Here is a 25,230-nt window from a genome sequence, read left to right as displayed (position 1 = left end):
GCACAGCGGAAAGTCGCTGGTCCAACAGGCACAGGGATAGCGGAGAAAGAGAGCTGCCGGGATGACCCTAAGGCAAGAGGGAGACAAATGTTCATAAACACAGCCTGGAGTCTTCCAGAACAGAGTAAGTTAATCCTTTTATTGAGTGCTTACTCTGAGCCAGGAACTTCTGGTCGTTTTATAGTCATTTAAGCTGTGCAACTCAGCTGTAAAGTTAGGGTAATTATTCTGTTTCACGGACGGGGACACTAAAAGTCAGAGAAATTAACAAACTTGCCAATATTCAAATCCAAATCTGTCTGATTTTTCCATTAGTCGGCACTGAACCCGTTGTATTTTATACTTTTATTTTAATTTTTGAATATTTTAAAACAATAGATAACTACAAAGAAGCAATTAAGAGTGAACCATATAGCAACTTAGAATTAATTACCATTAGCATCACAGTCTATTTGTTTCTAGGGTTTTTTTGTTTTGTTTTGTTGTCTCTTAAGAAAAGTCCCTCTACTGGATTTATAAAAATGATCTCTTCGCATTCACCAGTTTTGTATCTAATTAAGCAGTCTTATTCTGGCATCCTTTCTTCAACACATGGGCCCCATCAAGAAGAGTGTGTGAGGGGCCGCTGCAGGGAATGAGGGACCGATGTCTGATCTGAATCTCGTACTCACACTGTTCTTTCTAGGCTGTCAGGACAACACCACCTCCCTCCTCAGCCAGGCCAAAATTTTCCAAACAAATCTTGCAAAATATAGCTCAGGGAAAATTTAAAAATGTATAAAAACACAGAATATAGAGTAAGTTAGAGAGCATAAACTTAGAACTTCATGAAAATCACTCTCGCAACAATTTTGGAAGCTGTTAAAAATCCTCATGACCGAGTACCATCTTAGACCAACGGAGCCAGAATCTCTGAGACAGGAATGGGGCATCATGTTTTCTTAAGGCTCTCAAATCATGCTAACATACGAGAGTGGGGAATGCCTTGTGCAAGGGGAAAGACTGGAGTAGGGAACTGTAGTTGGAGTTTTCTCTCTTCCTTCCTTTCCCTCAGTCTCCCAGCTATCTCAGGGGAGGGAAAGATCCGACGCCATCACCTTAGGGCTCTCCTCTGATTTACTTAGAGTCCATTTGGAGAGAGAAACCACACTGGCAGTTTGAACAGGGAAAATTGAACAGAAACAATTGTTAACCTGATGAGAGGTGGTTAACTACTCAAAGCAGAGCAAGAGGACTCGTGGGGGGTGAGGAGACAGCAATGGAAACAGCTGCTGTCACCCCTAGAACTGAGGGGGTGGTTGAGGGAGGTCCTTGGAAACTTAGAGGAGGGCTCCTCCCTCCCTCAAAGCTGACACCCGGTCCTCTTGGGCGAGAGTGTGCCATTTGGTGCATTTCTCCTGAAGCCTGACTAGAGAGGGATTTCAGGGCTTAGGATGGTTTCTGAATTTTTTTTTTTTTCCCAGCCTCTGAGGGGTTTAATGGGTGTGATGGTTAATTTTATGTGTCAAGTTGGCTAGACCAAGGTATCCAGATATTTGGTCAAACACCAGTCTGGATGTTACTATGAAAGTATTTTAAAGATGAGATTAACATTTAAATGGGTGGACTTTGAGTAAAACAGATTGCTCTCCAGAGCGTGGGTGGGCCTCATCCAATCAGTTGAAGACACAGAACAAATAACTGAGGTCACTGGAGGACGAGGCAAGGCAGCCTCTGGACTGTCTTTAGACAAGAGCTGTAATATCACCTCCTCCCTGGGTCTCTAGCCTGCTGGCCTAACCCTATAGATCTGGACTTGCCGGCCCCCACAATTGCAGGAGCCAATTCCTTAAAATAAATCTCTGTCTACATATCTATCATATGATTGGTTCTGTTCCTCTGCAGATCCCTGGATAACACAATGTGCTGCTGCCTGTCCATTTTCCCCGGGTGGTGCCTCTCAGCTTGGCACTCCTCTGTCCCACTCTTTCTCCTGCAGGAGAATGAGGCATTGGTGCTGGGTGCTGCCCTCCATTCCCACTAGGTAGAGCTTAAGCAGCTCAGGGGAAATTTAAAGAGTCCTTGCAGTTAGTGAATATCCCGGAGCACCCAGGGTGACCAGGAAGAAAAGAACCAGAGATTCCAGTAAAGGGAGGAGAAGAGTTGGGGCAGATAATCCTTAGAGGAGGGAGAAACAGAATTCCAGAAAACTAGGAGCAAGCAGTTTCCCCCAGCTCTGGACTTGCTTCTCACTCCTGACTTCCCATGGGCATGGGAGGTGCTCACAAATACTCAATGTTTAATGGAAGATGCAGTCTCTGTCCTTGGAATCCTTGATCTCCCTTCTTCCTTTCTTACCTACCTATCCCTTCAGCAGAGAGCTTTTTACCTCTTGTATCCATTCTGCCAGTCTTAGCTCCCAGCCAAACTCTTCCATGCAGACCTCCCTGACTTTCCCAGGCCACATGGACTCCCACCCCTTCCTGACATAACCCTGGAAATTTTTTAATAGTTTGTTTCAGCCCTCAGTTATATAATGTGTTCTTGTGGTGTTCACTGTGTTCCGGAAGTCAGGAGCTGCCCTGAGATTTGTTCTGTACTTTCAAACAGCTCACCCAGGGCAGGCTTTGATATTTACTGAATATTGAACTGACTTACAAGAGCCTGTGAGAAAGCAGAGGTGAATGCTCGGACAAATGGGTAGGGGTGGTGCCCAGGTTCATGCACAGGTCAGAGAAAGTCAGGAATAAATCATGTGGACAGGTGCACCATGCAGGTTTTGGATCATCTCAGTGGTCATCAGCCTAACCAACCTGGATGCAGAGAGCTATGCTATAATTATCTCAGGTGTCCATAAATCCTTCTCGCTAGATCTGAGGCAGGTTCTGCATCTTCTTTAAGGCTATCCCGTTTCTTCGACCCCCACCTCATCCCACAAAGCAGTGCTTCCCAAATGTGACTGCGCAGAACAACTGATTTTGTGAGAGGGTGGTGGAACTCCATATTAAAAATGCAGATTCCCTGGTCCATAGAGATTCTGATTGAGAAGGTCAGGGAAAGGCCTGAAAATCTGCATAACAAATCTCCCTAGGTGAATCTGATGATTTTGAGGAAGGTGGTACATACTTGATGCTTGGCTCCCGCCAGCAGGTCATTCTGTAATGACTAAAATCCAAGGGCAGCTTCTGGGAAGACTCAACAAAATGCAATCATCAAATGCCCTAGGAATACACAGAAATCTACCCAAGGACAGCTAGGAGGTGATTTAAAAAAAAAAAAATCCCTTAACAAAAAGTGCCACCTTCTGCATAAATCCAGGATGCTAAGTCATTACTTTCATCTAATAGCTTACTGGAAGCATAGCTATCAGAGTAGTTATTTTGTATCTGGGCAATTTAAAATAATTAGAATTGGTTCTAAGATGCAGACAAGAGATTCATTTCTGGGCGCCATTAGGATCCAGCAACAAGGGTATAGCCTAATGGCGATGCAGGCTGGACCCCAGGGGAGGGTCTCCTACCTGCCCTTGATAGTTCATGCTCAGGACAGCGTTCTTTACTGGAAAAAATTGCCCTGGAGGACTTGTTAAAATGCAGATTGCCTGGGCCTAACCTCGGAGATTCTGATTCCTGAAGCTGGGCTGAAGCCTGAGAATCTGCATGTCCGACAAGTTCCCAGGGACTCTGGGGTCCCCACCCACTGCTTTAGCTCAACGGGCCAATGCCTGCTTCGGACGTGAGACCTGAACTGGAGTCACAGACGTATGCTGGAGTCACAGACGTATGCTGAAATCACAGCCCACATTGAGGTGTGACAGGCTGTGTACAATCTTGAGAAAAGTCTTGGCGTTTTTCTTCTTAATTTTTTACTTTGAGATAATTTTAGACACATAGCCGAGTTATAAAAATAGTACAAGAGTTTCCATATATACCTTTTATCTAACTTCTCCTAATGTTAACCTCTTAACCACAGGACAATTGTCAAAACTAAGAATTTAACCTTGGTAGAATACTATTAGACTACAAAATTAGACTACAAAACTTATTGGGTTCCACCCCAGTTTTTCCATGAATGTCCTTGTTATGCGCCAGTATCTAATCCAGGATCCTATACTGTGTTTAGTCATCATGACTCCTTCCGCTGCCCGTAATCTATAACAATTCATCAGGGGCACTGGGGTGACTCAGTCGGTTAAGCGTCTGACTTCAGCACAGGTCATGATCTCAGGGTCCTGGGATCGAGCCCCAGGTCGTCAGGCTCCCTGCTCAGCGGGGAGCCTGCTTCTCCCTCTCCCTCTGCCCCTCCCCCTGCTCATGCTCTCTGTCTCTCTCTCCCTCAAATAAACAAAATCTTAAAAAAACAAACAGAACATTTCTTCAGTCTTGTCTTCTCTTTTGTGAGCTTGAGACTTGAAGATTTCTTCTTCCTTGTTTTGTAGGATATCCCTCGGTTTGGGTCTATCTGATGTTTTCTCTTGAGTAGACTCGTGTTAGTGTGAGGGACGCCCCAGAGATGCTGTGTCCTTCTGTCTGTCTTTGCAGTGGTACCTGGCGTTGGGATGTACTGTTGTGGCTGTTAACTCTGCTCCCTTGATTAATCTGGTATCTGCCAGAACTCTCCACTGAAAAGTTGCTATTTTTCTCTTTGTAATTACTAAACATTTTGGTGAAGATCCTTTCAGACTGTAAATATCCTGATTCTGCTTCAACTTTTACGTCATTAATTTTAGCATCAACAGTGGATCTTGTCTGTGGCGATTCTTACTTTCTCAGGTTCTAAAGGTTAATTCTCTGTTTTCCTGATTCCTTCTATGTTTATTAACTGGAATTCTTCCATATGGAAGAGTTGGTTCTTCTCTCCTGTTGTTTAAAAATGTTAAAGAAAGTTCTTCAACATTTCTTGAAGGGTGGGTTTGCTGACAATGAATTTTCTCAGTTTTTGTTTGAGAAAGTATTTGTTTCTCCCTCGTTTTTGAAATATATTTTTGATGAATGTAGAACTCTGGGTCAAAAGTGTTCTTTTTTAAAATTTCAGCATTTTAAAGATGTCACTCTATGGTCTTATGACTTACATGGTTTCTGATGATAAGTCTGCTATAATTCTTATCTTGTTCCTGTGAATGTAATGTTCTTTTTTTCCCCTCCAGTTGCCTTTATGATTTTCTTTTCCTTTTGTTTCTGCATTTTGAGTGTGATATGCCTAGGTGTATGTGGCACATGTGTGTGTGGTGGGGTGTATATTTATAGATACCACCTGCTAGGCATTCTATGAGCTCCTTGGATCTTGGTTTCTGTCATTCATTTTGGAAAATTCTCAGCTATTATTTCTTTGAATATTTCTTCTGCTCTGTTCTCTTTTCTCCTTGGATTCCAGTTACTTGTGTTCTAGTCCATTTGATATTGTCCTGAAGCTCTTGGATGTCATGGTTTGTTAACTTTTCACTCTTTCATCTCTTTGTGTTTTGTGTCTTTCGGGTAATTTCTACGGACCTGTCTTCAAGTTCATGGATTCTCTTCTTGGCTGTGTCAGTTGACTGATGTACCTATTGAAGGCATTACTCATTTCTCTTACTAAGTTTTATATTTCTAGCATTTCCACTTGATTCTGTCTTAATTGTTTCCATCTACTGAAATTACCCATCTGTTCTTGCATGATGCCCATTTTTTCCTTTTGCACTTTTAACATACCAATCATGGTTATTTTAAATTCCCTACCAGGGTGTTTCCAACATCTGTTTCAAGTCTGAGTCTGGATCCAATGATTGCTTTGTTTCCGGAGAATGTTTTTTAATTGCATGCCTCATAATTTGTTGTTGTTGTTGAAAGCTGACATCTTGTGTATGTCAGCAGAGACTAGGGTGAAGAGTTCATGTGCCCAGGTATGAGCATGCCTTTCCTACTGATAAACACTTAGTGTGGATATTTGAATTCATCTATTTAGGAGTTGGGCTGGATTTGAGGTTTGTTGGTGCTGTAGTTACCCTCCGTGCACCTCGGGCTTCATGTTCCCGCAGCAATATCTTATGCATAGGATATAACTGGATTTGCCAGAGCAATGTCTGTTGGAGTGAGCTTTCGGTCTTGCACTGTGTCTCAGAGAGGGGTTCTTGGTACACTCTTATCCTCTCCGCAGTATTCTGCTGTTACTTGTTATCTGCAGCTTGTTAGCTTGGTAGGGACGATGTTGGGAGTGTTTCTGTTGTTCTGATTCAGCTTTAGTTTTAGGTAGGCACTGTGTCCTTGGGTGTCAGGGGCATGGTTTTCTCCCTTCTCCTGCCTGTCCCTTGGGCTTAGCTGTTGGTGCCACACATACTCCTGCCTTTCTCCCAGGAGTAGGGATTATTCCCCCCCATTCTCGACCCCTAGCTGCCATGAATTTTCACCAGTGCCCAAAGGAAGCAGACTTTGTTGCCCATCCCTCCTCTCATTAAGGTTTCTGCTCCTTAGAAAAGACAGGAGAGCAAGGTCCTGGTAAAGTTTCTTTTCCCACATGGTGGCCATTCCCCTCCCCCAGGTTTGCACCATCATGGACACTTTCTTGGAGCTCATTCTGGATTTTCTGTGAGTGCCCAGTGAGGTTTATGAAGAAAAGACCTACAAGAAGGTGTAGGTTCCCAATTCTCTATGGCTCTCAGAGGCTTCACACTGTCCCACCAGGCTACATTCATCAATTCATAATTCTCCATAATTCATGCTTACTCTAAACTCTTCCACCCCAGGTAAGTGAGCCCTTGTGGTTCTTCCCTCTCTGCAGATGCCCGTTTCTCCTCATATTTTGGTCCAATTGGTTGCTCTGCAACCTCAGCTCACCAACGGTTTCCTCAAAAATGGTGAATTTGAAATTAATCCAGCTCTTTTTCATTGTTTGTTCAGAAGTGATGCTCCTTCCATCTCTACATCTAGGAAGAGAGGCCACACACGTCACCAAGTCATTAAATTTTCCTAAGCCTCACTTTCCTCATCAGCAAAATGGAAATGGTGATGTCTTCTTCACAGGACTGTTGTCAGAATTAACTGACTCATGGAACACATGGAGATTCTTCATAAAGTGTGAAAGATTATGCCAAGTAAAGTATTGTTCTCATTAGATCATCATTATCAATAAGATATAATAATTTCTGGAACCCAAGATAATAAGCTCCCAAGCAGGGGATCTCAACCTTGGCTGCACATCAAAATCACCAATGAGAATTGTTTTTTTAAAAAAATTTTAAAGAGTTTATTTATTTATTTACTTACTTATTCTAGTTCTACCAGTGTGTGTGTGTGTGTGTGTGTGTGTGTGTGTGTAGTCTTGGATTTTCTACATATAAAATCATATCATCTACAGAGACAATTTTACATCTTCCTTTCCAATTTGGATGCCTTTTTTTTTTTCTTGCCTAATTGTTTTGGCTAGAACTTCCAGTACTATGTTGAACAGGAATAGTGAGAGTGGGAATCCTCATCTTGTTCCTGATCTTAGAGGATTAGCTTTCAACGTTTTGTTGTTGATATGATGGTAGGCTGTGGCCTTATCATATATGACCTTTATTATGTTGAGGTATATTTCTTCTATATCCAATGTGTTGAGTGTTTTTATAATGAAAGGATGTTGTGTTTTGTCAAGTGTTTTTTTTTTTTTTTTTGCATCTATTGAGATAATCTTTTGATTTTTATCTTTTATTCTATTCATGTGGTGTATCACATTTATTAATTTGTAAATGTTGAACCATCCTTGCATTTCAGGGATAAATCCCACTTGATCATAAAGGACTGTATTAAATTAATTAAAACAAAGGAAACTTCCTTTTCTTCCCAAATCTTGGAATAAACCAGGCTCTTCTGGAAGTCGATCTTGTTTATTCTTTGGCTTCCAGAATGTTGTAACATATTCTCTTCACCCTCGGGGGCTTAGGTGCCACATAATGAGAGCCCAGATCATTCCATTTATCTGCTGCAGTGATGTTGTGATGCAGGTACAATTATTCCTACATTGCAGGTGAGGAAACTAGGCTTTTGAACATTAAGTAACTTTCAAGGTCTTACAGCCAGAAAGTGAAAAGGCTGAAACTCAAACCCAGTCTGTGTCATTTTAAAGCTTATTCTCCAATCTGTCAATGTGAAGCCCAGTTAATTTTTATATAAAGTGTGATTATTTCTCTCTCTTATTTCAGACAAGATTAAAGGCAGTTTGAAGACAAGTGCTCTGCCTACTTCACAATGTGGTTATGGAGGTAAACATATTACAGTTGTGGATGGATAAGCCTTAAAAACCATAAAGTTCTAGCAATGTACAAGATACTAATATTACAGCTTTCCCCAAACATTTTACTGTGTTAAATCGTACAATTAACTCAGTAATTCTGAAATGAAAGGACTCAGTGGAACAGAAATAAAGCTGATAGGGTCTATTGGTTTAGTATAAAACCATCACCAAGAGTGATGCCATCTAATACTCGAGAACCATGAGTAAAGCACAGTGTGGCAAGCAGTGGATGTCAGTGCAAGAACAAAACAAAATCCTTCACTGTGGGATTTAATGTCCTCCTCATCCCTGTCCCCAGTCCCCCCAGCATGTGGACAGCCTGTGCCCACTGCCAGGGCAGCTCCTGGGGGGCCACAAAGCCCTGCCCTGAGCATCACCTCATTTGATCTGATGTTCTTACCATTTCCACATCACGGGTGCAGAAGGACTGGGGCACAGAGAGACTTTTCCATCCTCTCTCACATTGGAACTGGTGTTCATGGGCAGGGCTTCATCCTCTATGCAGTTAGCTTCACCTCAGAAACTGCTGTACTTTGTGACTTCTACGTAGCCCCCGATGTGGGATGTGCACCAATGGTTTGGTGAACATGAAATGATTTTAGGGGCCCTCAGGCTTGGAATGAACTCACATCAAAGCACATAGTGAGGAAGTTAACCCCGTTTTCATTCTCTTCCAGTTCTTGTGGTTACATCACCAAGTCTGTTTGGTGCTAGTGTTGTTCATACCTCCCGCACACATGCCAATCTGCATTTGTGACAGAGAGAAAAGGTCTCAGGTTTAGAGTCTTCTCTAGGATATAGGATCTGGCTAGAATTTAGTAACATAGTTTTGTCTTCATTTTATTAATTTTTACAGTGACTGTGTTTTCTATTTAGAGCAAGTGATACAAGCCCTCCATTTAGTGAGACAAATTTCTTTTTAAGACAAAATTAATTAAAAACTGAGTTGATTAAAATATTAAGAAGATATCATTTCAGGCAGTATGGAAATAGCCCAAAACTTGTACAAGCAGTATGGGATGAGGGCCCCATGAGACACTCCATGTCTTGACTCTGAGGCCCCCCCATGAAAGGCCAGTTCATATTCATAACATCATAGAGAACTAAAGACAGGCTAGCTGTGAGCCTAGCCATGGATGAAGCCTGAGAGCTTCATGGATGTTGAGCCAATGGGTCCCTTCATCACTTAGGGGAGACTCTGTGTTCCTGAACAGAGGGACTCAGGCCAACTTCAATGCCTTCTGCAAATAGTCACTCTCCTCTTGGCCAGTAAAGTGCAAGGGCAGAGGAACGTGATTTCTGATGGGGAGGCCATGCGACACAGTCCAGAGAAGCGGACAGAGAGAATTGGCAGGGAGGGTTAGGGAGATGCAGAGTGGGGACAAAGGTGACATGAGGAAATAGCAATAAACATTCTAACTCTAGGGAAGATGGAAGAACTTCCTTGGAAACATGAAGAAAACGGTGAAGCTTAGTATGCAAGACAATGTACATGTATGTACATGTGTGTGCTCCCTCTCACATCTGTATGTACATGTCTGTACTTCCTCATTTTATTGCACCTCTCTTTCTTACTCTTTGCAGATACCATGGTTTTTTTTAAAGATTTATTTATTTTTATTTTTAGCGAGAGAGAGAGAGAGCGCGAGCACGTGGCGGGGCGGGCGGGGGTGCCGCGGGAGAGGGAAAGAGTCTTGAGCAGACGCCCCGCTGAGTGTGGAGCCTGACACGGGCCTCGGTCCCACAACCCTGAGATCATGACCTGAGCCGAAATCAAGAGTCCGACACCTCACTGAGCCACCCATGTGCCCCAGACACCACATTTTTAATCAATTGAAGGTTTGTGGCAACCCTGCATTGAGCAAGGCTATTGGCACCATTTTTCCAAAAGCATTTGTTCACTTAGTGTCTCTGTGTCACATTTTGGTAATTTTTGCAATATTTCAAACCCTTTCATTATTATATTTGTGATGATGATCTGTGATCTGTGATCTTTGACGTTACTATTGTAATTGTCTATGGGTGTACAAACCGTGCCCATAGGAGATGGTGAACTTAATCAGTAGATGTGTGTGTTCTGGGTACAGATGTGGAATTGGCAAGAGAACCAGGATTAGAAGGGGAGCCTGAAGATGTGAGTGAATTGTTGCAATCTCATGATAAAAATTTAATGGGTGAGTGGCGCCTGCCTGGCTCAGTTGGTAGAGCAGGTGACTCTTGATCTCAGCACCATGACTTCAAGCCCCACATTGGGGGGAGAGTTTACTTTAAATAAAGTCTATAAAAAAAGAAAAACTTAACGAATGAGGAGTGGCTTCTTATGGATGAACAAAGAAAGACACTTCTGGAGATGGAATCTATTCCTGGTGAAGATGCTGTGAAACTTGTCGAAATGACAACAAAGGATTTAGAAACAGTTGATAAAGCAGCAGCAGGGTTTGGGAGGATTGACTCCAGTTTTGAAAGAAGTTCTACGGTGGGTAAAATGCTATCAAACAGCATCACGAGCCATCGGAAATCGTTTGTGAAAAAAAGAGTCAATCAATGCAGCAAGCTTTATTGCTGTCTTATTTTAAGAAATTGTCACAGCCCCCCCTCCAATCTTCAGCAACCGCCACCCTGGTCAGGCAGTAGCCATCGACATCGAGGCAAGACCCTCCACCAGCAAAAAGATTATAACTCACTGAAAGCTCAGATGACAGTCAGCATTTTTTGGCAATAAAGTATTTTTAAATTAGGGTACGTACTTTTTAAAAGGCACAGAGCCACTGCATACTTAACATACGATAGTATGTTGTAAATATAACTTTCATCTGCACTGGGAAACCCAAAAGTTCATTAGACTGGCTTTATTGCAATATTTACTGTATTGTGGTGTTCTAGAACCTAACCCCCAATACCTCCAAGGTGTACCTGTACATAGGCAACAATGTTAAAGGATTTGTGGCCTCCAGATTTTGAACTCCAGCTTTATATTACTACCTAGAAATTCCCTTGTTAACCAGTTCATGCCTCAGAGTAACTACAGAGAGGCTTAACTACATAAATTCCTAGTTTGCCATTTTTGGGGACAAATGTTATTCCCATCATCCATTGTAAATGTACCACACTTCATTCCTTATGCTGGTTCTCAAATGTTTCCACCAGGGAACCTCCAACCCAGAGCAAAACAAACTCATTCTCTAAGACCCTGAGAAGACTCCTCAGGAAAACTCCTCAAGAATTCAAAAATTTTTTTCATGGTAGCTCAAAAGTTTATTCCAGTTTTGGATCCTACTTAAATAGAGCCACGTGTTTTGATACAACATCTTTCTGCTAAATCATTCAGTACACTGACCTTCTAGGAAGATGATGCTCACTTATACTGATGCTGCTTGGCGCCTGGCACACCCCTGAGGTCTAGGGACCGGGGTTGGAGAAGCAAGGACCTTTGGGCCAGTCCCTGTACCAGGAATGTGGAGCTCAAGACATCTCCTAGGGCAGGGACCCAGCTCCTCTCCCTATCCCCATGATGCTTCGAGCAGGGCAGAGCCCGGGTGGGGGTGGGGGGTGCTTGGTTTGCGAGCAGAGGTTTTTTTTTTTTAAAAGATTTTATTTATTTCTTTATCAGAGAGAGAGAGAGAGCACAAGCAGGGGGAGTGGCAGGGCTCCTGACTCGGGGCTCAATCCCAGCGATCATGACCTGAGCCGCAGGCAGACGCTTAACCAACTGAGCCACCCAGGCGTCCCTCGATCAGAGGTTCTTAATGAGGGCTTTGCAGTAGCTCCAGAAGGCTTCCCTTTAAGAGTGATACAAGGTAAGACATGAAGATCTCTGACTTTGGAGCCACACAGCCCTTCGTTCAAAGCCCAGGGTTGCTGCTTATTGGACCCCTGCTCTTGAGTACTTTTGGCATTATAAAGAAAATATTTGGGCTTGCCAGCCGGAAGAAAAGGCAACTCAGCTGAAGAAGGAGCAGCGGAGGGAGGTTCTGAAGTCTGAAGCTGTGTGGAGCATGGGTGACAAGCCAGGACATCCCCGTCAGGACACCTGGGTTCCCCTTGCTGTTCGCTGTCAGCCTGAAGAGTTCAGACAAGGAGCAGTCCCTTCGTGCCTGTTTCCTCCTTGTCTAAAACACAAGAAAGCTGTATGGGATGGTTCCCAAGGTCCTCCCAGCTCTGATGCTTTCTTCTCAATATCTCCGTTTCATTAGACATAGTTCTCTGCTTTCTTTTCTTTACGATGCCCGACCATCTTCATCGTTTCTAAAATAGCTGTGTGTACCATCCTTATCTTATAAAAACAACAGCTATCTCTTATTAGTGCTGCTCTCAAACCTCAAAATGTTCTCTCCTAAATATATGAAGAATCAACAGCCTTTGTTCCCAGGGATGTTTTACTGGCTCGGGAGGTTATGTAACTAGACTTGTTACAATCCCAGAAAGCAAAACCGAAACACAGGAGAAGCCAAATTTTCTTACCTGACCTAGAATGTTTCTCCAGCCAAGAATCCAAGATGATGCTCATATCCCTGAGGGTTAATTCCTTGTTTCCTTTTGCTCTAATTCTCTGTTTCCTTTTTCTCAATAAATGCCCATTTAATTAGGCACTCCTCCACCCCAGCCCCACTGTCCATAATGAGCACTCATGTAATCTTAGTTAATAAAGTGAGGATTTATTCAATTTTCAGTTCTAATAAATAGTCAGCCATTATCTCTGTAATGGGCCCCAAGCCCTGGTTAAAAAAAAAAAAAAAATGACATGGTCTCTGTGACCATTCGGAGGGAGAACGTTACGCTATATTCTTTCATTACAAAAGTGAGTCTCTCCACTACTTGGCAGCAATTTCAAGGCCTGAAGCTGACTTTAGCTTCCTTACCACACGGAGGTCCCAGAGACGCCTTAGCCTGGCATTAGGATCTTAAAAATTAAAGAAAGGAGAAACAAAAAGCAGAGAAGCAGACACAGAGAGTAAAACAGGTGACTTCCCTCTCTGTGGCATTAGGGACATATCCGTTCTGAAGGAAGCCCAGGGCCCAGATGCAGCGTGAAACATTCCCCCCGCTTGTTTGAAGGGGCTGGGACGGGCAGTGAAACTGGATTCACAGAATCAGGGCTCCAGGGGGAACAAGAGGATCTTCGTTTGGGATTTTTATTTCCAAATGAAGAACAGAGCAGCAGGAAATGGAGGCCTACTCAAGCCCTCCCTCCCTTAGGCGGTTAAAACCCTGGAGGAAGATGGGTCAAGAAATAGCGCCAATGTCTTGGGCTGATTTTGTGACTCATTCTTAGGACTGATTTAGACCTTAGAGGAGAAGAGCTTTTAAGGCTGGGCCTGCAGAGGGTGATGGGACAGCTCCAGAGTCAACCCAGGCCCTCGTGGTCCATCTCCTGGTCTCCACGCCCAGCGTCTGCTCCTCGCTCCTACCTGTCCCCACTGGTCTCTGCCAGCCTGTTGTTCATGATCGCAAAGGCCCCCACCCCGCCTGAGAACTCACTGTCCTGGGACAGCACGCTGGCCTGGGGCGGGCAGCCATTGGCCGTCTCCGACAGCTGCTTCTGGAGGATGGCCAGCGAGACCTTGTTGGCGGCCAAGAAGTCCTTCATGGAGATCATCTCCCCCGAGAGCCGCCGCCCATCCGTGTCGCTGTCCATCACCCCGTCCGTGTCTATGGAGATGTTACACTGGTTCTGGACATTGCCCGGCATGATCACGTTCCTCCGTGACCGCAGGAGTCTCCTCTTGCATTGTCGGCAGCACTCCCCCTCCATTTTCCTCAGGATCCAGTTCACGGACTGTTTGATGAGGATGGAGATGACATTGAACAAGGAGTAGATGCAGCAGACGCCCATGAGGATGAACATGAAGTTGGCGAAGCGGTAGAGACCTTGGCTGTCATACTGGGCGTTCTGGCTGCTGACAAGGTCCCCGAAGCCAATGGTGCTGAAAGCCACAAAGCAGAAGTAGAGCGAGTCGAAGTAGCTCCACCCTTCGATGGAGGTGTACATGGCCGAGGCACAGCAGGAGATGAGCAAGGAGGCCACACAGAGGATAAGCATCACGTAGTACACGGAGGGCTTCCAGCCGGCCAAGCTATCCACCTCGCACCTGCCCGGGTTCTTCAGGCTCTCCTGGGGCAGGGCCCCCTGTCTCTGGAGCTGCTGCTGGTGGCACGGCTTCATGATGTAGGCGATGACGGTGATCAGGCGCTCCAGGAAGAGGTTGAAGAACAAGATGGTGCTTGCACACCCAATGAGGCCATAAAAGATCAGAAAGATTTTTCCTCCTACTGTCGCTGGAGTTGTCATCCCAAACCCTGCAGGAGACAAAAATCAGAGGAGAGAAGAGTGAGGGAATGCGGTCAGGGTCTTTGCTGTGATGGCTGGCAAAGGACCCGAAGAAACAGTTTCATAAAAGCGCTCAGTCCTAGCCTTTCTAGGAACTAGGGGGAGAACTCTCACTTCCTTTTGAAGGCATGAAGTGTTGTTCAGAGCTGCGTTGTTGAAAGCTTGTATGGTGCCCTTGTGCAAATCAGAAAAAAGGCACGTCTTCCTCCAGGTGGATATGGGCAGCAAAAAAAAAAAAAAAAAAAAGGCTGGGTGATGAGAACGTGAGCTGGATTTCAGGCCTCCCCTCCGGACTTGACTAGATGTCCTGTACAGTACGCAACCGGAACAACCATACTCAGCAGACACAGTGCAGACAGACAAAGGTTCATACAGAGAAAAGGCTTACACAGACTCATCAGAATTCATTTATTGTATAAATACTTACTCAGTGCCATTCCAGGAACTGAAGATTGAACTCTAAAAAAGCCAGAGCTGGTCTCTGCCCTCATGGGGCTCTAGCCTAGTGAGGTGATTACTACATTGTGTAGGGGTTGTGTTGGAGGAAGGACAGTGTCCTATGGGGACGGCCAAGAGGGGAACCCATCTCAGACTTGAGGTTCTGGGAAGACTAAGCAGGGATACTTGAAAGCTACAGAGGAGTTAGGCAGGCAAGGAGAGGTATGTGTGTGCGTGTGCGTTTGTGTGTGTGTGTGTGTGTGTGTGTGTGTGTGTGTGGTGGTGACAGTAGTGTTCCAGGCAGAGAAACAGCCAATGCCAGCATCTGTAGAAATGAGAAATTTGTTCAAGATGTTCTCATCTTTTAAACAAAATTCTTCAAACATATACCTTCTATTTGGGGAGTGAAAACTGAGGTGTTGATTTTTATAGTTTGATCAAATAGAAAACGTCTCTCTTGCCTTTACCTCTTACTGTTCACAATTTCTACCTTCTTGACGTTTCTACCCATGCACACAGACATGTTGCTAAGAATACCAACTCCAGGACAATAGGCATCACTAAGAACACCAAGAAAAAGAAAGGAGCAGTGATTCACTCAGTATTTCTCACTGAGGGGTGCCCGGGGTCAGCCCACCCCGAGTGACATGGAATCCTTCCAAGCAAATGATTCAGTAACCATGAGAAATCTGATCTGTTTGAGGGGATGGGCATCAAAATCTCTGAATACAAATACCATTCAAAAAATAAGTACTGACCCTGCCTCCCTGGGTTCAGCTTTTCATTTGAATCAATTCTTCTTGTCTCCATTTTTTCTTATTATCAAGTTCAGGTTCCTAACTTGGGCCCCATCATTGGGATCTTGAGGGCTCCCCCTTATCCTCTTTCCTGATGACATCCTGCTTGTCCCCAAGCCAAAACATTTCTTTGTTGCCATAGCTGTGCATGGTTGCCTCCAGCGCAGGCTGGGAAGTGGTCAGATCAGAACTTGCCATGTGTGGGCTTCTGGGGTGATGGCCTCCTGCTCTCCTCGGGCAGAGAGCCAAGGGGCCACCCTTCCCAAACACCTAGCTACGCATACTGTGTTACCATCTGGTTTTCCATTTCAATTTGATTTTTCTTCTGCAGCACACAAGGTCTACACGAGTATAGGCTGTTAACAGCCTATAACCAGGAGACTGGAGGAAGATGGGTGAATCTAGCTTTTTAGCTGGATGGGACAGGATGATGATGTGGGAAGGAAGGGACGAGGGGCTGGAGATACTTTCATTGGGAGTTAGAGTTATGGACCCTAATGGTACAGAGAAAAAGAGACCCTCATCTCTTCCCTGGGAATTCCCTCAGCAACTCTTGGCACTGCAGGTTTCATTTATTAAATATCTTCATTATGTAAAGAAATACTTTGTCTTGGGGCACCTGGGGGCTCAATCGGTTGAGCATCCGACTCTTGGTTTCAGCTCAGGTTGTGATCTCAGGGTCGTGAGATTGAGCCCTGTGTCGGGCTTCATCCTCAGTGTGGAGTCTGCTTGAAATTCTCTCTCTCCCTCTACCTCTGCTCCCGCCCCACCCCACCCCCGCCTCTCTCAAATAAATAAATAAATAAATAAATAAATCTTTTTAAAAAAGAGAAATACTTTGTCTTTGCTGTGGTTTCTCTTGTTAGTATCTTTCATTCTAATCCCCAAGCTCAAGTTGAAACGAGGTGGTTGTAAGAGTGGAGAATTTAGAAAAAACTTACTGAGTTTAATGACTGAGCTGAGAGCAATGTCTTTCTCTCCCCGGGCCAAAGAATGCTGAGGAGTAACCAAGGTGTTGAGTAGATGTTGGGGTACCTCCTCTGGCTCAGTGAATGCCCAGAAGCAGTAAAATTTGCAAATCTTTCTGCACTAAGAAATGAACAATGAAAGCTGGAGCCCCTGCCCCAAAGCTGTAGGACCAGATGGGTCTTAGGGCTCTCTTCATTGGAGACAGAACCGAGGCAACAAGCAGAAAAAAAAGAAACATTTATCCAGGACCTTTTATTGGCCCAACAATATTCCAGAAACTGGATAAAGGCATTGAAAATGGGGAAAGCCCAGAAATAACAAGGGAGGGGGAGGGGGATGGGGAGGTTCTTGCCAACAATCAGAGGAGAACTTTCTCATGTAGCACAGGATTTAAATGGGCAAATTTTTGCTTCTCCAAAATCTTCCTTTCTGATCCCAGAGGTGACTTAATCATTTTAGTCTTGGAGAATAGGGCCGTTAGGAATAGCTCTCAGCTGAAGTTGACAACAATAATTTATTAAGCACCTGTGAAGTTCAAGGGCCTTCACTAAGCGTTTGGGCCACACAATGATTAGCCGGACAAGGTCCTTGACCTCAAGGAACCTCGCATCCAGGCTGGGACAAATAAACTGCCATCTACAAAACAAGGCATAGAGAGTCAAAGGCCAAAATAAAGGCACAATGGAGTTATCCGGCTTCAGGGGCCCAAATGCCACCTCACTTGAAATGAGTGACGTATAGGTGCGTGACCAAAGCCAGCTGACAAGCTCGGTCAACGGACCTTTCCAATGAATGACACATCTAGTTGATGTGGGGACATGTCCCAGGCATTTAAAATTTCTAGATTCCATCTTATTTGGTTTTAAAACATTCAATTTGATTAAAAGAACAGAGAAGCCACGAGTTTCAATTACCTACTATTGGATTGGGCACCGCCATTTTTTCAATCAGCAAAAATGACAGCAAATGGCATATGCGGTAGTGAGGGGAAGCACTGGGAGGCAGCCTCCTACGGTCTGCAGGGAGAGGTGTTTCCACAGCTTCTACTACTCAAAGCTTAAAAGTGTGGAAGCTCATAATACGGGCTTTTTCATAGAGAGCCTTCCCTTTTTTGAGCCCCATAATATTGGACATTAGGGATGCCTGGGATTGGGAATAAGAAGCCTTGGGGTCCCTGTTGGTGGAGGAAAAGAACACAAGCGTCACCAAAGATCTGCCCTCTGCCAAGTGTCACTGGCTCCTCGCACTCTTGCTGGGGAGCTGGGTGTTTAGTATGAGTCCACTAGTCCCATTTGACAGATGAGAAAAAGAAGGCTACAGAAGCTAAGTAACTTGCCTAGAAGTGTAAAGCCAGAATTAGAACCTCGATTTGTCTCCCAGGCCTGTGCTCTTCCCGCCTGACCGTGCAGAGCGTCAGCCATTGTCAGGTGTACGCATCAAGAGTGGAAGCCAGGGAGGGAAATTAACCAAGCGTCTGTAGTTCCATGCTTTACGTAGACGCCCAGACCACAGTGGCTGCCAAATCTGGTACCCAAGTCAGGGGATTCGCTTGCATCAGAGCCTGAAACCCTACAATTTTCATTTACTAAAACACATGTTTCTGAATGTATGTGTGCCTCTCCCAACAAGTGATGTAATTAAGTCGGTTTTAAAAATGGGCTACACCCCATGCATTTCGGTCTCCGTGTATTTCATAGGCACACAAATGAAACTGATTGTCACAGGTGGTGCTTTTCAGTATATAATTTATTCCCTGCGCTTCAAGCCTGAGGTCATCTGATTCGGGTCCAACCCCTGAGTCTGGGAGCACATGGGCTAGCTGACTGAGGACCAAGGGTTCATGAGTGTGGTTTGGAGTCCCAGGACTCCAAGGAAGCTTGCCCAGCAGTCTGCTTCATTCTGGCTCCCTTGAACCATTTCGGATCTGTTTCAATGTGACCCCTAGGGCAGCTCCTGGGACCAAACTAGGCTCCCCGGTGTCCTTGGGGCCAGGAATGAAGAGGCCAGAGACTGCCAGGGTCCTAGTCAACCCCAATAGAGCTTTTCTTTTAGACCATGAAGAGAGGAGAGCAGACCTGCAGTCTCCCAGCATTTTATGTATATTCTGTTGACCACCATTCTTTTAAAAAAAATTAATCAAGTTAAAACATTGAAAAGCTTTGCATGATGATATTTTCAAACATACACAAAGGTAGAGAGACTACTATAATAAACCCTCATTTCCTACTTTCAGCAATTGTCAACATTTTGCCAATCCTGGTTCTCCTATCCCACCCCACCACCTTTATTTGCTGGAGCATTTTAAAGTAAATCCCAGACATCATGCCATTTCATCCATTAAGAAGGATGCACTGAGGCACCTGCGTGGCTCAGTCAGTTGAGCGTCTGACTCTTGATCTCAGCTCAGGTCTTGATCTCACGGTTGTGAGTTCAAGTCCCATGCTGGGGCTTGAAAAATAAATTTAAAAAATAAGGATGCGTCTGTAACTGACAAGAACTTTATTTTCCCAACATAACCACATTATCACACCTAATAAAACGAACACTAATTTCTTAAAACCAAATAATGCCTTGGCCATATTCAAATTTCTCAAAAATATCTTTTTACAGATCTGTATGAATCAGGACACTGGCAAGGTCCAAGCAATATAAGTCTCTATTCATTGAGAGCCTTCCCTCCCATTTTTTATGCCATTGATTTGTTGGGTAAATATGTCCTGTAGACTTCAATCAAAATTCTTTCTAGAAACATTTTTTTTTTAAAGATTTTATTTATTTATTTGAGAGAGAGAGCGAGCACAAGCGGGTGGAAGGGCAGAGGGAGAGGGAGAAGCAGACTCCCCACTGAGCAGGGAGCCCAACGTGGGGCTCGATCCCAGGACCCCAGGATCATGACCGGACTGAGCAACCCAGGTGCCCCTAGAAACATTTTTTAAAAAATGTCTATTATAAGAGTGTGCTCAGATGAAGCAGAAAATCTCAAACACTGTATGGGGACATATAAATTGGCATAAACTGTCTAGAAAGCAATTTGGAAATGTCTCAGGCATCTTAAAAATACTTGTATCTTTCTCTCTCTCTTTTTTTTTTAGGAATATGCCCCCAAAAAGATCAGAAATGTGACTCATTATGTACACTGATGTTCACCATGTCTTTGCTTTTAATAATGAAAATCCTCAGCAACCTAAATGTCAGATAATAGGGAAATGACTAAATAAAGTAGTCATTAAATTGAAGCCATTAAAATTACATATTCAAAGAGTTTTTAATGACTAGAGAAAATGTAAAGTGGAAAAATGCAGAGCCAAAGTGTGTCTGCAGAATGACTCAAGCCTAGTGCATGGGGTATCCTCGTTAAATATTTGTTGGATGAAGGAATAAACTTTCTAAAATGAATTTGTGCAGATATATATATATATATATATATATATATATATATATATATATATATAGTAGCAGTGAAGATTTTGCTTTTGGTTGCCAGTCATAGCAAATCATAAATAGAGGTGGCTTAAACATGAAGGGGATATATTATCTCTTAGAACATGGAATTTGGAGGTAGGGTAGCCCCAGGGATTAATTGGGTGGTTAGTTGGGTGGCTTTCCAAAGGATCTACGAACCAAAACCATTTCACCTTTCTGGCTCTGGCCCTGTCAACAGGTTGGGCATTAACTCCTCACACACGAATGTCCGGAGCCAGAAAATGTTGTGTTCCTGCCTTGTGTATATCTTTCCAAGAACAGAGAATCCTTCCCAGAAACCCCCTGGCAAAATTCCCATTATACATCATTAATTATTATTACAAGCCCCCTTCTCAAACCAATTATCTAAAAGAGGAATGGATTTCCTCTTAGACTGGCCAGGGTTTACTGGAGTTCCTTGGGAAAGAGACGGACCCCAGGACTGACAAAGTCTGCCACAAACATATACAGAGAAAAACAACATAAAGGGAAAGAAACAAAATTTTTAATCAGGTTATTTCTAGATGGTGATAATTTGGGTGATTTAATTTTTTGTAATGCTTTATATCTTTCATTACTTTTATTTATTTTTCTTTTTTTTCCTTTCTTTTATTACTTTTAAATTGCGAAAAATACGTTAAAATATTCTGGAAGCTTTCCTCAAATGGCAGAAAAACACCTGCCCAAAACAATCATCCCTCTTGATTCATTCTTCTCAATACACTGAGAATCAGTTTGACCTGCATAAACTTTTCATCTTTTTGATTCAGAAATTTTAAGCCTCTTTGTGTGAGATGAAACTACATAGGGGTTTGCGGGTGTTTTTAAACAAGACCTTCCAGTTTTAATTGGGATGGAAAGAGGGCAGAAACAGACCTCATGGTGGGGCACCTGGGTGGCTCAGTCAGTTAAGCCTCGGACTCTTGGTTTCGGCTCAGATCTTGATCTCAGGATCCCCGCTCAGCAGGGAGTCTGCTTCTCTGCCTCACTCCCTGCCCCTCCCCCCACTCACCCGTGCTCTCTCACTGTCTCTAAAATAAATGAGTAAATCTTAAAAAAAAAACAAAAAAACATAAAAGAGACTCCATGGACTATTCTTATGGGGAATGTGGGGGAAGGAAATAGGGCTCCAATGATGGAAGACTTGAGGGTCAGTCTTTATGTGGATTATGGAACCACAACTGTTAGAGCCTAGAGGAACTTCACAGCTTTCTAGTCCAAGCTTTCTATGTTATAGGTGGGGAAACTGAGGCACTGAAAAGCCAGGTAATCTCGAGGGGTGGAGGCTTGGCTTGAATCCAGGCTCCCCATCCAGATTGCCTTCCTTTACTCTTGTTGTCTGTGGTAAATTGTTTTTCAAAAATGATTTTGAGCAAACTGCTCCCATCCCTATAAGAGGTGAAGCCTATTTCCCTTCCCCTTGAATCTTGGATGACCTTGAGACTTGCTCTGACCAATCATATGTGGCGGAAGTCATGCTGCACTAGTTCTAGGCTTAGACAGTAAGGAGCCTAGCAGTTTTATCTTTCTCTGGACCCCTGAGTCACTGTATAAAAAGTGTGACCATTTAGCTGCAGAGAGAGTCCCAGCCCTCCCCAGCATTCCAGCCTCCTCAGATATTGGGTAAATCCATCTTGGGCATTCCAGCCCCGGTCAAACCTGAGGTATACCAGGGGGTACCTCGTGGAGCCAGAGAACCACTAGTTGAGCCCAGCAGACCAACAGAATTGTGAGAAATGCCCATGATTGTTGTCTAAGCCACTAATTTGGGGGCAGTTTGCTACATAGCGATGAATAATGAAACATCTTCTCTCTGGGGCTTGCAATTTTTTCAACAGGCATCTTCTCCCCACCATTTCTGGGCTGCTCCAGCTCATCGCTTCATGCTTCGTTGATAATTGGGTATAAGGGATTTTAAAGAATGTCAAGAGGAGGTCTGCAAGGCGTTTGGAATTGAATGGAAATTCCACTTGTAAATCAAGCAAGTTGTTGAGCCTGTGTGATATTAAGGAACAGACACCAGCTGAGGGCACAGGGAGGGTGGGATGAAGAGGGCATTCTACTGTTGATACATATTTGGGTCATTTCCGGCTTGGGGCTATTATGAATAGTGTTTCTACAAACACTCTGGTGCATGTCCTTTGGTGAACAAATATACACATTTCTCTTGGCTACCCACACTTAGATGTGGAAGTGAGGACTCACATGATATTATATGTTCAGCAAAGTGGATGCCCTGATTTACCCCACCCTCATCAAGGTTTGAGAGCCCCAGCTTCTTCATATTCTTGCCAATATTCATTTTAACCTTCTGGTGGGTACATAGTGGTCTTTTTTTTTTTTTTAAGATTTTATTTATTTATTTGACAGATAGAGCACAAGTAGGCAGAGCGGCAGGCAGAGATAGAAGGAGAAGCAGACTCCCCGTTGAGCTGGGAGCCCGACGTGGGACTCAATCCCAGGACCCTGGGATCATGACCTGAGCCGAAGGCAGACGCTTAGCTGACTGAGCCACCCAGGCACCCCATAGTGGTCTTAATGAGCATTTCCTTGATGCCTATTAAGTTGAGCATCTTTTCATATGTTTTATGGTCAGGTGGGCATCCTCTTTAGCACACCTATTCAATTACTTTACCCATTTCCTTTTTTGTTGTTGAATTCTAGGTGACACAGAAACAGTGAAGTGCTAGGCCTTGGGTGGGTTCCCAATTTGCTCAGTGAATTTACTGCCCATCTAAGCAAGGGCATTGGTTCACACGACCTGTTGGCCAACCTTATCTTGCACAGCACTCATTTCTCCAACGGAGAATTATTTCTAACATTTCTTATGCTAGCCAATATTCCCTACAGTGTAGATTTTGATAACAACATTTACAATGCTTAAGAGTGACCTCTTGAAAGTAGATTTCAGAGTAAACACTGTCATTGAAGGCTAACTGCCTCTAGGGTATAAGCTGAAGTTAATTTACACAAAAGTGCACTTCCGTGTTTATTTATTTTTTTAATTATAATTTTTTTATTCTGTTATGTTAGTCACCATACAGTACATCATTAGTTTTTGGTGTAGTGTTCCATGATTCATTGTTTGCATATAATGCTCCATGCTATATGTGCCCTCCTTAATACCCATCACCGTGCTCACCTCACACTTGAGTAACCCCCATACACCGGTAAATCGAAGGCAAAGGTACAAGCTAATCACTCAAAGTCCTTTTTTCAAGACCTACAACTTTTAAAAGTCACTGCCCTCCTATCCCAAACACCGTTTGTTGGGTTCCGCAAGACAGAATTCTGCCAACAAACAGAAATTTCGTTTTGGCTTGATGGGATTTCACACTGCACCATGTTTGCGTTTACCATAATCTCCCTTATACAGACTAAAAAAAAAAAAAAAAAAAAAGGCAGTCCCTACTAATGATTAAAATCAGGCTAAGAATGTCTCTCCTTGGGCCTGGTTCTTTCTTCACAAACCACCACTGGAAAACTCTCAAGAACAACTGGTGGGATGTAAAACTAGCCTTCTCTGGCCTGTCTGGGTTTTCCTCTGTAGTCCAGCAATATGCCCTGTGGCTCCCGAGTGCCTAATAAATCAGGTCTGCACAGTACAGCTTCAGTGCTCGACTGGGGGCATGGCAGGCCCTTCAGTTCCAGCCAGGCATGGGCATCCAAGCCCCGAACCCTCCCTCACCCATCTGGAAATGAGCTGGCGGGGTAGGTGGTAAGATCAGGTAAGTGAACAGACACTTACTGGATGGTCAGATGGGTAAAACCTTGTCTTAGCAACTTGGCTAAAATGGGGAGAAGATTGGACCCTGTCACTTTAGAGAAAGAAAGTACTGCATGCTAGGAATTAAAAACAAAAAACAAAAAACAAACCGACAACAACACTTCAGAGAGTGCCAGAGTGGTGATGGGGGGGGTTCCTTAATAGAAACTTGGGGTAACGAGAAACTGGGACAAATCAGTCCCTTAGGATGCGTGTATAGGAAGTGTGGAGGGAGAGCTGTGCATGCTGCGGGAAGAGGTGGGGCGGCCATCTGTACTTCACAGGCTGGGAAAAGCGTGGATGAAGCTTTATGAGTCTTCTCAAGGAAATGCTTGAAGACAAGGGTTTATGAGGGTCAAGTGTTCACCATCAAAATTTACTTCCTCTTGGGTCGTTTCTAGATGTTGAGGAGAAAACTGTCGGAGGCAAGTGCTGACGTGATAGTCCAATCAGGCAATATACTTACTAGGTCGCTCGTACTGTGCCAAGAGCATAGGCAGGGTGGGGCGGGGTGGGGGACTACAAGATAGCTTCTGCCCTCCAGGAGCATCAGCCATGGTCCAGGAGATAAAGTACAACAATACACAAGAAAGAAACCTGCACTAGGTTGTTTATCAAGTCAAGTAAACTCTTTTTCTTTCTTTCTTTCTTTCTTTTTTTTTTAAGATTTATTTACTTGAGAGAGAGTGCACAAGAGTGCGAGTGGGGAGAGGGGCAGAGGGAGAGGGAGAGAGAGCATCTCAAACAGACTCCACGCTGAGCTTGGAGTCTGAGGCGGGGCTCGATCCCAAGACCCTGAGACCAGGGCTGCAGCCAAAATCAAGAGTTGGATGCCTAGGGGCGCCTGGGTGGCTCAGTTGGTTAAGCGACTGCCTTCGGCTCAGGTCATGATCCTGGAGTCCTGGGATCGAGTCCCGCATCAGGCTCCCTGCTTGGCAGGGAGTCTGCTTCTCCCTCTGACCCTCCCCCCTCTCATGTACTCACTCTCTCTCATTCTCACTCTCTCAAATAAATAAATAAAATCTTAAAAAAAAAAAAAAAAAAGAGTTGGATGCCTAACGGACTGAACCACCCAGGCACCCCAAGTAAACTCCTTTTCTTTCTTGCTTTTTTTTAAAGATTTTATTTATTTATTTGAGAGAAAAGAGAGGGACAGGCAGAGGGAGAGGGAGAAGCAGACTCCCTCCTGAGCAGGGAGCCTAACACGGGGCTGGATCCCAGGACCCTGAGATCATGATCCCAGC

At 44.1% G+C, this 25,230-nt stretch overlaps 1 protein-coding gene across 2 annotated transcripts in view; it reads right to left on the bottom strand.

Moving 5' to 3' along the window:
- KCNK13 (potassium two pore domain channel subfamily K member 13) overlaps positions 1–25,230 on the bottom strand; it is a 125,697-nt gene that overhangs the window by 15,872 nt on the left and 84,595 nt on the right. Inside the window, exon 2 of one of the 2 annotated variants that reach the window (XR_004299591.1) lies at positions 12,688–14,523. Coding sequence is in view for 1 of the 2 variants with exons in the window: in XM_032405773.1 (XP_032261664.1) it covers positions 13,631–14,523 (893 nt within the window). In the remaining variant the exon portion in view is untranslated. Of the gene's footprint in view, positions 1–12,082; positions 14,524–25,230 lie in introns of those variants that run through there. The other variant, XM_032405773.1, reaches the window with a different exon arrangement.

The sequence above is a fragment of the Phoca vitulina genome, unplaced genomic scaffold (genome assembly GCF_004348235.1).
Source record: "Phoca vitulina isolate PV1807 unplaced genomic scaffold, GSC_HSeal_1.0 scaffold7, whole genome shotgun sequence".
NCBI classification, from domain to species: Eukaryota; Metazoa; Chordata; class Mammalia; order Carnivora; family Phocidae; genus Phoca; species Phoca vitulina.
Note: the sequence above shows the minus strand (reverse complement) of the source record. Positions and strands in the feature narration are given on the sequence as shown.